This window comes from Pimephales promelas, chromosome 22, assembly GCF_988280905.1.
Source record: "Pimephales promelas chromosome 22, fPimPro1.hap1.1, whole genome shotgun sequence".
Lineage (NCBI taxonomy): Eukaryota > Metazoa > Chordata > Actinopteri > Cypriniformes > Leuciscidae > Pimephales > Pimephales promelas.
In genome coordinates, this window is record NC_142790.1 from 10,917,687 (window position 1) to 10,933,366 (window position 15,680).

The window sequence follows — 15,680 nt, forward strand, 5'->3', positions numbered from 1 at the left end:
GCCGAGCTGAAGCTCATCAGAATTTCACTGTGTTGGAAAGGTCAGATGAGCTGTTCGTCAGACGTTAACAGCCTTGACAGCAAAATGACCAGGATGTGACAAAGTGGAATAAAACACTCTGTCCTGCAACTTTGCAACAAACCAAGAATTAATTAATTATTAATATATAAGTTAATCATGTACATGCCATTCCTATTCCAACAGGCCTGATTTTATGTTGTGTTTCGTTTCTGTTTTGTGTGGACATCAGTCGTCAATAAGGGGCTTTTGGCTTATACTTTCGTTTGGTATTTGTTCATTTTACTATTAAAATGTTTAAATGTTTGCCGCTTCCCACCTCCTTCTTCCCACAGCAACGAACCCCGTTAATGTTACATTAGCGAACTCATTAGTGAATTACTCCTCGTTTGTATTTCTTTCTAAATGGTGAATTACTGCATGATACAGTGGATGTTCAGTCAGGCGAAACTAGGATGGTTCACATTACAACACAAACGTCCGTGTGCTGGTCTGATTCAGAGATTTCGTCCAGGAGAAATTGCCATTGTTGAAATTCTCTGCAGCAGATGGACTCTATCTGTGTCCGTAGCGCACAGCGAGAGCACAGGCACCAGCGGTCCGCCCAGCTCCAGCCAGTCCGGTTCCTCCATCAGCCTCCGCTGCTCTTCATTATACTGCGGCTCGTAAAGATAGCCACGAACATCGGATCCGAGCAGCAGAATTTTAAAATCCTATTCTTCCATATCATGTTTAGTTTCTTCCGTCATTGTCATACTTATCTCCACAACACTTGATAGCTTAGCTTCCAAACAAGATGGCGGATATTGATTTCAGTTTCTACAAGTCCCACCCACTGAACTGTAATAGGCCTGTAGGGTGAGTGGGTCCCACCTCCTTGAATAATAACGATCTAATGTTTGTAGTCTCCACACTTTTCAATGAAATGTGACTTCCTGATTATTATGACGTAAAATGACAATTTTTACGTCATAATAAGCAGGAAGTAAAACACTTAAATCCTTATTTCTCCCATCTCAGGGAAAAATAAGGGAATAAACCATGACCATTCAAAAACACTGGGTTTCTAAATATATAAAGCTTAATGTAAATGGGTGAAGTGTCCCTTTAAGTACAGTATACAACTAAAATTGGTTTAAACTAAGTATATATTTTTTTTTTTCTACAAGATTTCTGGGTTAATTTATTTATTTTTTATTTTTTTTCATACAGACTTCACAATGATGGGAGACTGTTAGATATCTACCAACGCCTCCACAGCACTGAGGGAGGCTTCTTTATTCCACATGACATGGAGGTCTCCAACCAGGAGCTCAATTACATTGTAAAGAAGGCAGAGCAATGGAGAGGCTTCAATGGAGAGAGACGCAAGGTGAGTCTGTGGAAGTTCTGTTTTTTAGTGGTAACAACCTGCACTGAACACTGGGCTTCAAAAAGAACGTCTTCTTGCAAGGCGGCGATCCAGCTGCCATGGGCTGCTCTGCCACAACGCTTGACTGTTGCGAAGCTCTACTCAAGTCTTAGGCGCTTAATTGGATTAATGGCTGTTTTAAAGAAGATGGGCAAAATGGTAGTTGATACTAATCCATCAGATTGCCTCTGCAAAAGATTTATGTCTGTCTGATGGCTTGTAGATGCCCGCTAGCATTGATGAGTAAGAAAGCCTTTGTGATGGTTTTCAGAAATGGACTGTCACGTTGAACTGTTCACTGAGCTTCCTAATATGCATTATAATTAACATAAAATGGAATCAAAGGATATAACATTATTATTTCAAATCATTCTGTTTTCTTTAGTTACATTTATGAATGCCAAAAATTTGTCACAGAGGTTTTTAGCTATAGTCTAATTAGTTGGGGCTAATTATCCAAAAAGGAATTCGGCTTGATTAATCCACGGAAATCAATTTCCAGCAATATTTCATTAAGAAAAAAGACCGCTCAATCAACAGAGGGACGCATGAGGACACACACACACACATACACACACGTGTTCACATCTTGGGTGGCAGCTCCTCTTTTAGTGTTCTTGATGAAGAAATGTTATTGGCTGTCAAACAAGTCATTAAAAAGGCATTCTGTAATTCCTAGCTCAAATCGTAGACCTTTGCGAATCACGTTTATTTTCCAGCCCTTTCCAATGACCCTGTTTATGTTTTAGATTCCAAAAGTGCTGCTACAGCTGTGGCAATATTAGTAATGAAGGTGCTACAAATTGGATACAGTTGTTTAGATTGTAATTAAGAAAACAGCATCGTTTAACCAACACACTTGCGAAATCTTTTTTTTAACTAGAGCCGTCTTCATCCCAGAACTGCAGTCATAACCTCCTCTCTCATATTGGCCCTAATTTGCCGTTATTGAACTGATAAAATGCTAACACATTAAACACATTTGCCAGCGTGATGAAAATTTAGGGTTATTGCATTTCACAATTTTTACATTATTCAGGCTGACGATTTTTCATTTAAATAAGACGGGCTAGGCCATTATTTCATAATTATTGTGGCAATTCCTCTATGCAAAAAAAAAAAGGGTCACTTTCCCAACTCAGCAAAGACATATCCCTATTAAACTAATTTGCCTACTTGCAAATTTTTGTCATTTTTCCCTCATTAACTATTTATCAACACAGTAGGGAAAAAAATATATGTTGGAGGGGAGGGAGCAGCCAGACAGAGCTGAAACTAATATTTTGCAACTCTAATGATTTTTTGCATCCTTAATTAGATAGAATATGCTTGATATGATTAGGTCAGGATGTAGTAGTTTTCATTAAAAATAGATTTCAGAAACTGTATTCCAAATGTTCCCTCACAATTAAATAATGAATCCGGCACATTCCTTATTATGGACCCAATTAATATCTCAGAAAGAGGCATGATTTTAATAACAAGAGGCCACGAGGCCTTCATTAGCAGAGAATGGGGGTGGAGAGAGCGTAGAAAACATTTACAGGTACAGATAGAGCCACAGGATGCTTGGAAACTTTTTTGAATGCCTCTGGCCAATACATGTGCCGATCATTACGAGTGAATATTACAATGTTGCAAAGATTGACATGCTTTGTCTTGGCCTCAAATCGGGGTTTCCAAAAGCCTTGGGGGGAAATTATATTTATTAAATATCATCATTACAATAAATATCATCTTTCTGAAAGATCTGTTTGTTTTATGTATTTGGGTGCATTTCAAAGGCTAGCTGTGTATTGTGCTGTACTTTATCTAAAACTATTTTTCTAAAGCCTCTGCAATTATTGATGTCTAATTTATTTCTAATTTAATATCATAATCACACTGGTTTGTAGCGCAAATAGTATTACTGTTCTTCTTGCTATTTAGCGGCCAGTGAATGTCATGGGAAGTCCCTCGCATTCAAAGAAAGTGTTGCAAAATAAGGTGGATTGAAATACTCTGATTTTTACGCCAAATCTCTGACCTAAAATAAACATACATATGCATTTTAACCTAAAATTAGTGTCTATTCAATCTGTCATCTAGCCTTTGGGTATAATATTATTCAAGCTAATAATTTGCTCATTTAAGTAACTTGATTCCCACCTGATATGAAGCACATTTTTCTTTATAGAATAAAGAAACTGTTCTGACAGTAAAACAGTCATGGGTAATTCATCATTAACGCAAGTTTCTTCATCCGAGCGCTACAACAATAAAACAATCCACAATAAATAATTCTGCAAGTGGCTTGGTCTTATCATGATCAAATTCTGCACGTTTCATGGGGCGATCATAAAAACTAATCAGATTTTTTACTCTTTAATTAACTTCATATTATGGTTTATTTTCTTCCAGGCCATGTGATCAACATTATTACATTATTAGCACATTGTCATACTAGCATTCAGCAGCATCTGAAAAAAAGGAATGTGCATTTCATAAACACACATAGCATGGTTAGTGTGTTTTTTTTTTTTTGCAACCGCATAGACTTTGTTCCGCATTTGACTACGTTTTAACTGCACTCCTATAGTGTGTATATCTTAGCAAAGGGGCCTAAAGTCAAAGTGTGCGGATAATGAGCTCATTAATTATGTATAGGCACTGCTGCAGATGGACCTCATTAATTGCGTGCCGTCACCTTCTTGATTACTGTACCTGGAAGGGTGGTGCTAATGTCTGCCGTGCTTAAGCAGGTAACGCAAACTGTTTTGTCACCGGCTGTGTGACAGTGACAGAGGAGTCCGGCGTCGCTGTAATCTTCACCGTAATTCACCAGAACGTTACGCTAATGGCTGCTGATAGCCCTGGAGATGTTTTCGCTACTGAATCGCATCGAGATTTGCGCTCTGTCGTGCTATTTGTCTCCACATGTCTCAGTAATGTCTTTCCACGGGCTGAATTTAGGGAACACCCAAGGTGCTTTGCAAAACAACTGACAGGGGGCCCAACCTGTCGCAGGAAGGAGAACACACGCATTGAAGATCTAATGACGGCCAGACTGCCGCTCTCTTCCTGTGCACCCCCCACCACTCATCTCTCTGTCTCTCCGTCTGTAATTATTAAGACGGGAGTTACGTGGGACCTTTTCATGCTGTTGCTTTAGTCTAACTTTATGATGGCAAATTCATCATAGAACTCGCTCCAAGCTTCAAGTTGCCTTTGTTCACATGATGAAATATTGTCAACTACTATATGTTATATTTGAAAGTCAGAAAACCCTCATAATATTGTATTATTTATTTTGGCATCTGCTTTTCTTCAAAGTACAACATCTTTGGGTCAAGTTTCTTTCCAAATGCAAATGAAAGTGTAACAAATTATATGTTTCTGTAAAAATGAAAAGAAAAGAGACATATTTTAGACCTTTTTTTTTGCATTGTAATATTGTGTTTATTACAATTAAGCAAAACTTTAAAAAAATATATAAAAAACCCTTCTGTAATTATACACTATATATCAGTAGTATTATATTTATTTTTATATTTAATAAACCAATACTTTTATTCAGCAAGAATCTGAATATCATTATATTGATTAAAATGACAGCAGAACTTTCTGTTTATCAAATATATTAAGGATCTGCTTTTCAATAATAAGAATTGTTTAGGCACCAACTCAACATATTTGAATGATTTCTGATGGATCATGTGACCCTGAAGACTGGAGTAATGACTGCTCAGCTTTGACACCAATGGAATTAATTACATTTTTTAAAATATATTAAAAAACATAATAATTGTAATAAAATTTCCCCAAATTACCGTTTTGACTGTTTTGTTATAACCATATAAACCCATAAATGCAGCCTTGGTAGGCATAAGAGACTTCAATCTAAACATTAAAACATTTTACTTACCCCCAACTTTTGAATAGTACCATATATTTCTAGCCTGGCAAAACCCAGACAACTTCCGGCAAATTTATATTTGTTCTGAAAGTTAGAGCTCTGGCATAGAGCTCATTCAAGCCCATTTCCAATCCGTCAAAATCGCGGCACCAATCAGAAACGTTGGGGCGGGCTTTACACGATGACGACAGCGCTGGGATTTTAAAGCTGATTTTGTAGTCTACATTACAAAGATGGATGCCATCACTCGAACATCACTTGTTTGAATTACAGTACCCATCGCGTCTGTTTTAAGCAATTTGTACGTTTCCTTTTTGTTAAAAAGCAAGCAAAGAACAACACTCGGAGATGTTTCTCCGCCAACCGCCGCTTTGCATACGTCATCCTCTTCATCACTCTGATTGGTTTTAAGTCTATCCGCGACATCCGTTGGTGACGCCCCTCTGGAAATGATTTGTCTATGATGTTTTGCCAGACCATAACTCAGTTACAACTGAGAATGGTTTGGTTTTAACCAGGCTAATATATCTCAGTATTACATTTTTAAAAAAAGCTTGGCATAACTAGAAAGATGTATATTTGTAACTGTAGGTTTAGATTTGTAGTTTGGTTTATCTTATTTTCATGCTTGTTTTGTATTAATTTAAGTAATTTTATGTCATCTTGAGGCCTGCTTGGAAGTTTGTTGAGGCCCCGGTCCCCTGCTTAAGAGAATGCTGAGGATAAGTTTGAGTGTTATTGTAATTTAGAGAATTCATCTTATTTTTTTTTTATTTTTTTTTATTATTATTTTAGTCCCACATACATTTGAGGGATTTCCCTGTACTCTCACGTTTGGTTCGCACCTACAAAAAGCTCACCTGCTGACTAGCCGTCCATGACCAGCAAGCTCCGGAAACTGTCATACAACAATGGGCCTTAAAAAAAAAACCTGGAAAAACACCCAAAACAGGAAGATAAACACAGGAACGAAGGGGGAAGATGCTCCGAATCTCTCCTGATATGGGAAGGGTCACAGGAAGGCACCTGCAGCCCTCCCCCTCCACTCCGCCAGCCTGTTTGCTTGCATTAGTTCTAAAAGCCGCTTCTTCAATTACAGGAGGCTATTAGTGGACAGTGCACAGAGGCTGCAGGGCCCCAGGCTAAAGCGCCGCAGAACCGCACAACAGAGCTCAATACGACATGACTGCAGAGGGGACACGCCTGCCATGCAGAAAAGGTCAACGACTTTTGGTGGGCAGCAATGTGTGAAAGTGTTGCAGTCGCACAATGCTTAGAGAAGAGAGGGAGAATCTTGTCTGGATTTGTGAAGAGTGTGTGGAAGCCCTTCAGATTTTTCTTGGCTAATTTATTGCTTTTCTGGGTTTATAAAACTCATATCTCATCTGCAGTTTGGTTGCTGTTTTCTGGTCATGAATAAGTCAGGATTTTATGATGGATGGGTAATCAGTAAAAACATTATCTTAGAGAGTGAGCGAGAGTTAGTTTGGTCACATGCTCTGAAAACATGGCAGCACCATGATTGTTTTCCACATACCAGGCTGGACGTTGGTTTTATCAGAGATGGACGTTTCTTTTAAATTTATCCGAACATATTGCACACGGTCAGCTGTCAAAACAATTGCAGCTGGGAGCTTGAAATTGAGTCCACATGTTTAGATAGATCCTCTCTCTCTCTCTCTCTCTCTCTCTCTCTCTCTCTCTCTCTCTCTCTCTCTCTCTCTCTCTCTCTCTCTCTCTCGTTCACTCATAACATAAAACAGAAGGAACAAATTGGATAGTCAGTAAGTCAGTGAACATTGTTTAAAGATGCAGCACAACAGGGATTTGTGAGAATATCACATTTTTTTATGTAATCCCCCCGCCCCCCATGACCAAATAAATTGTTTTCAGGCAACAACTTAAACTGACCAACAGAGCCTCAGAACAGAGATGGTGTATCATTAAAACACAATAGTCACAAATAGAAGTGGACAAAGTTCTTAAATTAAGATTTTGTTCCCAATCAAAATATGTAATTTGACTAAATAATAAGTTTAAGTTTAAGCTGAAACCCATTCTTTTGTAAGAATCTTTGCCTGTACACTCTCAGAAAAAAAGGTACAAAAGCTGCCACTAGGGCTGAACCTTTTCAAAAGGTAAACTTTTGTCCATTTTAGGTGCTAATATGTACATTTTAGGCCCTAATATGTAAATTTTAGGTGGTAATATGTACGTTTTAAGTACTAATGTGTACATTTTAAGTGTTAATATGTACATGTTAGGTGCTAATATGTACATTTTAGGTGCTAATGTGTCCATTTCATGAGCTAATATGTACATTTTAGGTGCTAATATGTCCATTTTAGGTGGTAATATGTACATTATAGGTCCTAATATGTACATTTTATGTGGTAATATGTACATTTTAAGTGTTAATATGAAGAGTTCAGATGCAAAAGCCTCTAAATGCCATTTGAAATTTTCTTCTTTAATGTTGATTTTTATCAAACTTGTATATTTAAGTTCAGTAATTTCACTTAAATAACAATTAATAGGTAATTATCATTGCCATTTAAGTGAAATTACTGAACTTAAATATACAATTTTGATAAAAAATCGTCATTAAAGAAGAAAATTTCAAATGGCATTTAGAGGCTTTTGCATCTGAACTCTTCATATGTACATTTTACAGTAGGTGCTAATATGTACATTTTAGGTGCTAATATGTCCATTTTAGGTGGTAATATGTACATCATAGGTCCTAATATGTATATTTTAGGTGGTAATATGTACATTTTATGTGCTAATATGTACATTTTAGGTGCTAATATGTACCACTAAGGTACCAATATGCAGCCTTTGGGTACAAAAGTGTACAGTACCTTTTGAAAAGGTACAGCCCCAGTGACAGCTTTTGTACCTTTTTTTCTGAGAGTGTACAACGCTGTAAGTGACATGCATATTTGTGCTGGAACAAGCTGAAACCAAGAGTAAAGAAGAGACACTGATGCATTTTACCATATCGTATACCATATTGTTGTTGCCTCTGGTATAAGAGGGTCTGCTTTGTGTTTTCTCAAAAAAACAAACAAACAAACAAAAAAACAAAAAACTCCTTTGTAAAATCAATGGAGGTAGGAGAATTTTCCGCACACTCTTCATAAATAAGTTTTGATGTATTGGTGGCTAATTTGAATGAATTCGTACAATCTAATAAAACATTGCTATATTCACATTTTATATTTTGAAAATACAAAAAAACAAACAAAAAAAAAACCAACGCTTTTAGCGCCTCTCACTCGACATTTCACTTTGAAACTGTTGCGAAACGTGCACGATGCAAGGTATTTTGCAAAAATTTTGCCACAGGTCTGTTTTTCTAATGAGCCTGGGCTGTGTAGAATAGTTGTTTTCTCATGAGATCAGGTTCTCACTTTTGTTTGTTGAAGATCCAATCTGTATATTGGAAAAACCCAATTCGTTTGGCCTGTGTGTTTAACTAGTATCTGTGCTGATGCTCAAGTCTCTGTATGAGCGGATTGGTGTATGCAAAACCGTCTTAGTACGAATGTAAATCTCTCCCCTCCAAACAAACCTCGAAAAAGTTACACTTCCAGGCATCAGTGCTTCATGCAAGTCACCATCTCCTTTCCAGAGTTGTTTATGGATTAAATGGGCTTTTTAAGCATTTATAAAAGCAGATTAGTAACAGTGAATTATGCAGATGCATGGGGCAGATTATCCTGAGCTCAGATACTATCTCCTCTTTATCTGTCTCTGCTTGGAGTCTGAAGTTAAATATTCATGCCCGTTTAGTTTATAATTCTCTCTACCAGCCCAGTTTCACTCAAGCACACGTCACAGTAGATTGGCGTTGCATTAGCATGGGTTCACTGAGGTAAATGAGTTGTGCTTTTTAGAAGAGTGCTCACTGTCCACTGCAAACAAGCGATAAATAAACAATACAAATGATCTTGAGATGACTCATTTTGTCCGTTCTGATGTTCGGCAGTCGCTTGTCATGTCTGTGGAAGCAGTAGGGCAGATATAGAGACGTTTCACAGGCAAATCACAGATTTATCCTGCCCTAATTACACAAACAATGTTCCCTGCCATGTATGCGGCGATAATGCGCATCACATGCAAGAAATATCTTGGTAATCCAGGAGTCTCTGCTTTATATGCATTGGCATTTTCTGCATGAAACAAACATGTAGCCAGAGATAACCACCTCAGTCATCACCTCAGTATAGAATGCACCAGTTGGTGTAAGGAAGTAGTCCCATATAGGGGAAGGATTTATTTTGATGGTCTCCTTTAGTTGTTCTGTTGACTAAAAATAATCATGTCAACTAACTCTTAGTAGAGTATTGAGTATTAGTGTAGGGTGTTACTGAATAAGGGGTTAAAGGTTAGGTAAATAAGTTGACATGCATTTATAGTTACTTATTAGAATGTCTGTTAGGGAACATAAAATGGCAGATATTAAGCAAACAACCTACTAGTACTATAATGAGAGTTAGTTGACGTATTGGTGCAACATTACTTTTACGTATATCTAAAGGGGACCATCAAAATAAAGTGTTACCTAGGGGAATTCATTATTTTAAAGACGAGGCTGTTAATCAGTGTGCTTTTGTTAACCCTTGTGTGGTGTTCATATTTTTGTTATTCAGCCAGCATTCGTGGGTCTGGTGGACCTGCTGCATTTTGGGGTTTTTAATTCAACAAAATCAAACACTTTTATGTTAAAATACTCAACAGAAGTTTCCTTCATCCCATCCCAGCAATATAAACAGCATATATGGTTCATATCTTCTCTTTACCTTTGTTAGATAACATTTAAGAATTAAAAGTCAGAGGGTAAAATCATGTGCGGGAATGTGAGAGCAGACGGAGGCCGTGCTTTAATTTTGCAGCAATGTTGTGACCTTGTGTAGGAAAGGCAGGTGCCGAAACACAAAATTCACACTCACACAGACACACACTGACAGGAGCAGGACAGAATAAAGGTACACAGAGTGGACCCGAACATCCTGTGTGTAATGTAAATGTGTAGGGGGGGTGTACAGTGTGTTTTCATTGAAAATGTGTTCTGATATATTCTTCACATAAAATGAGCCAAGGCCAATGAGTCTGAGTTTGAAAAAATTATTAATCATATAATTTTTCTTTTGATAAAAAAATTAATATGGGTCCAACAGACCCGAACACCATACAAGGGTTAAAGAGATAGTTCACTTTGAAATTAATTTTTGATATGTTTTAGCTTACTTCAAGGGCATCCAAGATGTAGGTGTCTTTGTTTCCACAGTATTTTCAATTTTGATATTTTTAGGTCAAACTGTTGTTGTCTGTCACTCATATAATGCTGGTCTATGGGGTCTTCCTCAAAGAGCATGCACAGAGAATTCCAAATTAAACATGATTTAATGAATTAAATGTAAGTACACATTGATGGCCTAAGTAAGACACAAAATGAGCGGTTTCTATGAGAAAACGAACAGTATTTATATCGTTTTTACCTCTTGTAATAAGTAAAATTCATAAGTTAGCACATGATGCTAAATTAACTGTATTAATCACAAACATTAACGCCACATACAAATATTATGTGATTTTTTTTTATTTATCTGTTAGATATAACTAGTTTATTACAATTTTATCAAAATATTCAGTACTGAGTGACATTTCTCTTGACTTTATCTGCCACTGTGCAGTACTGAATGCCATTTCTCTTGACTTCAACACCATTATTTATTTGCATTTATGCGATTTGGACGACACTTTGATCCAAGGCGACTTACATTGCATTTCAAGGTACACATTTACAGTACATTCTTATCAGTTCTTGCTTTCCTTGGGAATCGAACCCATGACCTTGGTGTTGCATAAATTTATTTATTGCACTGAGCTCTGCAATGCATTGTGGTATTGCTTTCTCTTTGTGCAAATTTGAAGTTTCAAATTTCAACATGACATCATGACTTTTGCGTGAATATACGCGCCACTTTCGAGTCAGGTGGCGTGTTATCTCTACGCATTTTGAGCTATCCGCGTGTATCCACGTGTATGCGTGTATGTCTACGCCATTAACTTCCGCGTCATTCCTCGTGTCTGTACACGCAGTCAAATCTCCAGTCATAAATGCCATTAACCCCAGTGACGGTTAAGTTTAGGGATGGGTTTGAGGTAAGTCATATCTTTTTTTTACCTAGGATGGTTAGGGAACAGTCATAAATGCCATTAACCCCAGTGACGGTTAGGTTTAGGGACGTGGTTGAGGTAAGTCATATATTTATATAACGTTAAGTCAACGGCGTTCATAAACACGCTGAAAGGCGATTATGCGTCTTGATAGCACGCCAAAAATGGAAATACGAATTGGCGTGGCATACACGCGCTACTTCATGAGATCAGTCTGCAAATTTTGAAGTTCCCACAAAGTTGGGAGCATGAAATTGTCCAAAATGTCTTGGTATGTCTTGCAGCTTAACCCTGTATATCAGTATCATGTCCCCTGAATGCCCTCACTGGCCCCACATTCACCCTAAAGTTCAAACCCCAGCTACAGCTCTGCCTTGCTTTGTCCCATGATCCTCTGCTGTAATCTGCCCATCACATCATACTGTACCATGCCTGCCATGTGCAACTGCCACATAAATAACCCAGGCTGTCCGCCACACACACACACGCACGCACAGGCTCATTCAAATCCACCTGTCAACTTGATGAAGCACTCGCCCGCAGGGAAGCATTGTTTACATTTTCACTCCACTCTTCGCAAAAGTGAGATTCTAATTATTTTCCAACTGTAAATTAAAGCCAAGTGGGACAGAACTGAAAAGCTGCAGATTCCAGTGGTGGAACGGCACTATATATAAACCGCTCTCATGGGTAGAGCACGAGAGGAAGGTCAGCGCTGGTTTGTCTTGATAACACAAGAGGAAAACAGCAGAGGTGCTCGTGGTGATGGAATCTTAAAATCTGTGTCAGGGAACCTGCGAGTTTACCGAGCTACAAGTCGATTTTAATTGGAAGAAATTCAACCACAGTCAAGCTAAATGTTTAAAGAATCTGTGAGCAACAGATTCTAGCACTTGATTCTAGCTACTAATGAAAATGATCTTCAGTAAACACATATTGTCATATACATCCATTTTCAGAGCACATATATATATATATATATATATATATATATATATATATAGTATCAATAAGATTTGGAGGGGGCTTTACATTCAAACAGAAAAAGTGGTTACACTTTATTTGTAGGCCTACTTACATTGTCCTTACCAGTGTAGTTAACCAAAAAGTACTGGTAATAAGGTAACTATGGGTTAAGGATAGGTTTAGGGATAGGTTAGTACCTAGTTATAACACAGTTATTGTAATTGCTATAATGAGTATATGCACATGCACATCAGGAATGTAAAATAAAGCGCTACTGACCAAGTTATAGAAAATGCAGCTTAACCCTCCTATTACCCTCAAATCTGATGACATTTTTTACCGGGGTCAATTTGACCTCAGTAATTTAAACCTCCACAATATGATTTTTTTTTTTTTTTTTTTTTTTTTACAAAGGTTTTTCTCAGTTAATTTATGTCTTTGTTGACTACTTAAGTAAACTTTTAAGTTGATGCCCCCCTCCTCACCCACCTTACCCCTCATACATCCAGAATACCCATTGCATGACTATGGACAAATTTACAAATCAACATAAAATCTTACTGATTGAACTAAAATTGGAAAAGTATAAACATATTTGGTGTTTTATTTGTTTTATAATATTTCTAAGTATAGATTTTTGTAATATATAACATTTGGAAAGAAAAACTAGTTTTAGTTTGTAGTTAGTTACTCCCCCACCACTTTATTTTACTGTCTGTGGTCATTAAAGTTGGACCAGGAAACGTTAAACAGATTGAAATATATAGGGATGGTTCACCCAAAAATTACAATTCTGTCATCATTTAAAATCACCTTTATGAATTTCTTTCTTTTCCTTAACATAAAATTTCGGTTGGTGTTGGGCCCTTCAAAATAGCTTATTTTGTGCTCAGCAGAAGAAATAAATTTATACAGGTTTGGAACAACTTGAGGGTAAGTAAATTATGACAGAATTTGTATTTTGGGGGGAACTATCACTTTAAAATGATATTCATCACGTGCCTGTGCTCTTATTATGTGTGGCTAATTTGTACAAATTCATACGACCTCACTCGTAAGAATTCGTAGGATTTGTCAAAACCCGCGGGATGGGTAGGTTAAGGGGCAGGGTCAGGTGTAGGTCATTCGTACAAATTCATAAAAATTTGGCAACTCAGAAAATATGCATGATTTTGCAAAAATCGTACGAATTTGTATGAGTGAAATCTTATGAATTCATACGAATTAGCCACCTCGTAAAATTAAAACAAACTGCCGTGAGATTGGGTTGATTGTGTCACCCCAATGCACTGCACAACAGAAGGAGATTGATCCAAAACAAAGTACTGTCTAATGCTGAATCTCAGTGGAAAAAAAATAGAATAGAATACACAATAGAATGTGCCTAATTTAAGTGCTTTTCAGTATACATAGCAACTCTACATGCTACACAAAGAGCACTTCTGAATTTGACGTCAACGTGTTGGTCAGCTAACAGTGATATATATATATATATATATATATATATATACATTCTGCTGCATTTGTATAGCGCTTTCACAGACCCAATGCCCACCAAAAGCGATTTACATATTGCCTCACATTCACCCATTCACTCACTCATGGGGCAGATCATGGGGCACATTCATGTCAGCCATGCAAGGCACCATCCAGCTCGTCGGGAGCAGCTGGGGTTTGGTGTCTTGCTCATGGACACCTCGACAGGTTAAAGGGTTAATTCACCCAAAAATGAAAATTATGTCATTAATGACTCACCCTCATGTCGTTCCAAGCCCGTAAGACCCCCGTTCATCTTCGAAACACAGTTTAAGATATTTTAGATTTAGTCTGAGACCTTTCTGTTTCTCCATTGAAAATGTATGTACCTTATACTGTCCTTGTCCATAAAAGCAATACAGACATCATCAAAGTAGTCCATGTGACATGAGTGGGTTAGTTCGATTTTTTTTTTTTTTTTTTTTTTTTTTGAAGCATCGAAAATACTTTTTGGTCCAAACATAGCAAAAACAACGACTTTATTCAGCATTGTATTCTCTTCCGGTTCTGTTGTCATTGCTCGTTCACGATTCCAATGACGCTGCTGACGTGTTATCTTGTGCGCCCGAGCTTCGTTTACAGTCTGATGGAGACGAGTGCTGTATTCAAGCTTTTCTACATTGTTTGTATTTTGATATTGCAATATTTTTTTTTAAAAATGGTTCGTAAGTGTGCATGTCGCGGATGTCCTAATCGTCCTAATCGTGCGCACAAGATAACACGTCAGCAGCGTCATTGGAATCGTGAACGAGCAATGACAACAGAACGGGAAGAGAATACAATGCTGAATAAAGTCGTTGTTTTTGCTATGTTTGGACCAAAATGTATTTTCAATGCTTCAAAAAATTCGAACTAACCCACTCATGTCACATGGACAACTTTGATGATGTCTGTATTGCCTTTATGGACAAGGACAGGATAAGGTACATACATTTTCAATGGAGGGACAGAAAGCTCTCGGACTAAATCTAAAATACTGTATATTAAACTGTGTTCCGAAGATGAACGGAGATCTTACGGGCTTGGAACGACATGAGGGTGAGTCATTAATGACATAATTTTTTTATTTTTGGGGGAACTAACCCTTTAACCGGGTATTGAACCACCAACCTTTTGGTTTGTAGCAATAAATTAGAAAAATGTCCAATTGCACAAAACCTACTGAAAGATGTAGAAGATTGGGGGGGGGGGGGGGGGGGTCATTTACATATTAACATGATTGTAAGCAGTGGGTTTCATCTGTTTGACTTTATTTTATTGTTAGACTGTTTGTTGTTCACCATTTAAATATGTAGTTTGTACAGTCTATTTAGTTGCATTTTGTTTTACACAACAACAAATGGGTCCATTTGAAATCACTGAATACATTTGTCTCTTTATGTCAGTGTTTAAAAAGCAGCCTCATCTGACTCTGAATTGGCACTGCAGTTATTACTCCATTAAACAGCAGCTTTCGTACACACTGGCTAGCATATTAGGGTTGTCGCGAGGATGCACCCGCACTTAAATAATGCACTTATTAAATTTCGAATATCCATTTTTACAAATATGGAGATGTGTAATCTCATTTGCTTGGGCACAGGCACAGGCTCATTTGGAGAGGAATGGAGCTCCAGCCCGTATTTTCACTTCCCGGACCCCAGCCTGTCTGTCCGTTTGCCGTAA

General features: G+C 37.5%; 1 protein-coding gene across 2 annotated transcripts in view; it reads left to right on the forward strand.

Moving 5' to 3' along the window:
* ofcc1 (orofacial cleft 1 candidate 1) overlaps window positions 1–15,680 on the forward strand; it is a 460,325-nt gene that overhangs the window by 428,719 nt on the left and 15,926 nt on the right. For both annotated transcript variants that reach the window (XM_089125751.1, XM_089125752.1), the window contains exon 19: window positions 1,231–1,390. In XM_089125751.1, coding sequence (XP_088981877.1) covers window positions 1,231–1,390 — 160 coding nt within the window. The remainder of the gene's footprint in view (window positions 1–1,230; window positions 1,391–15,680) is intronic.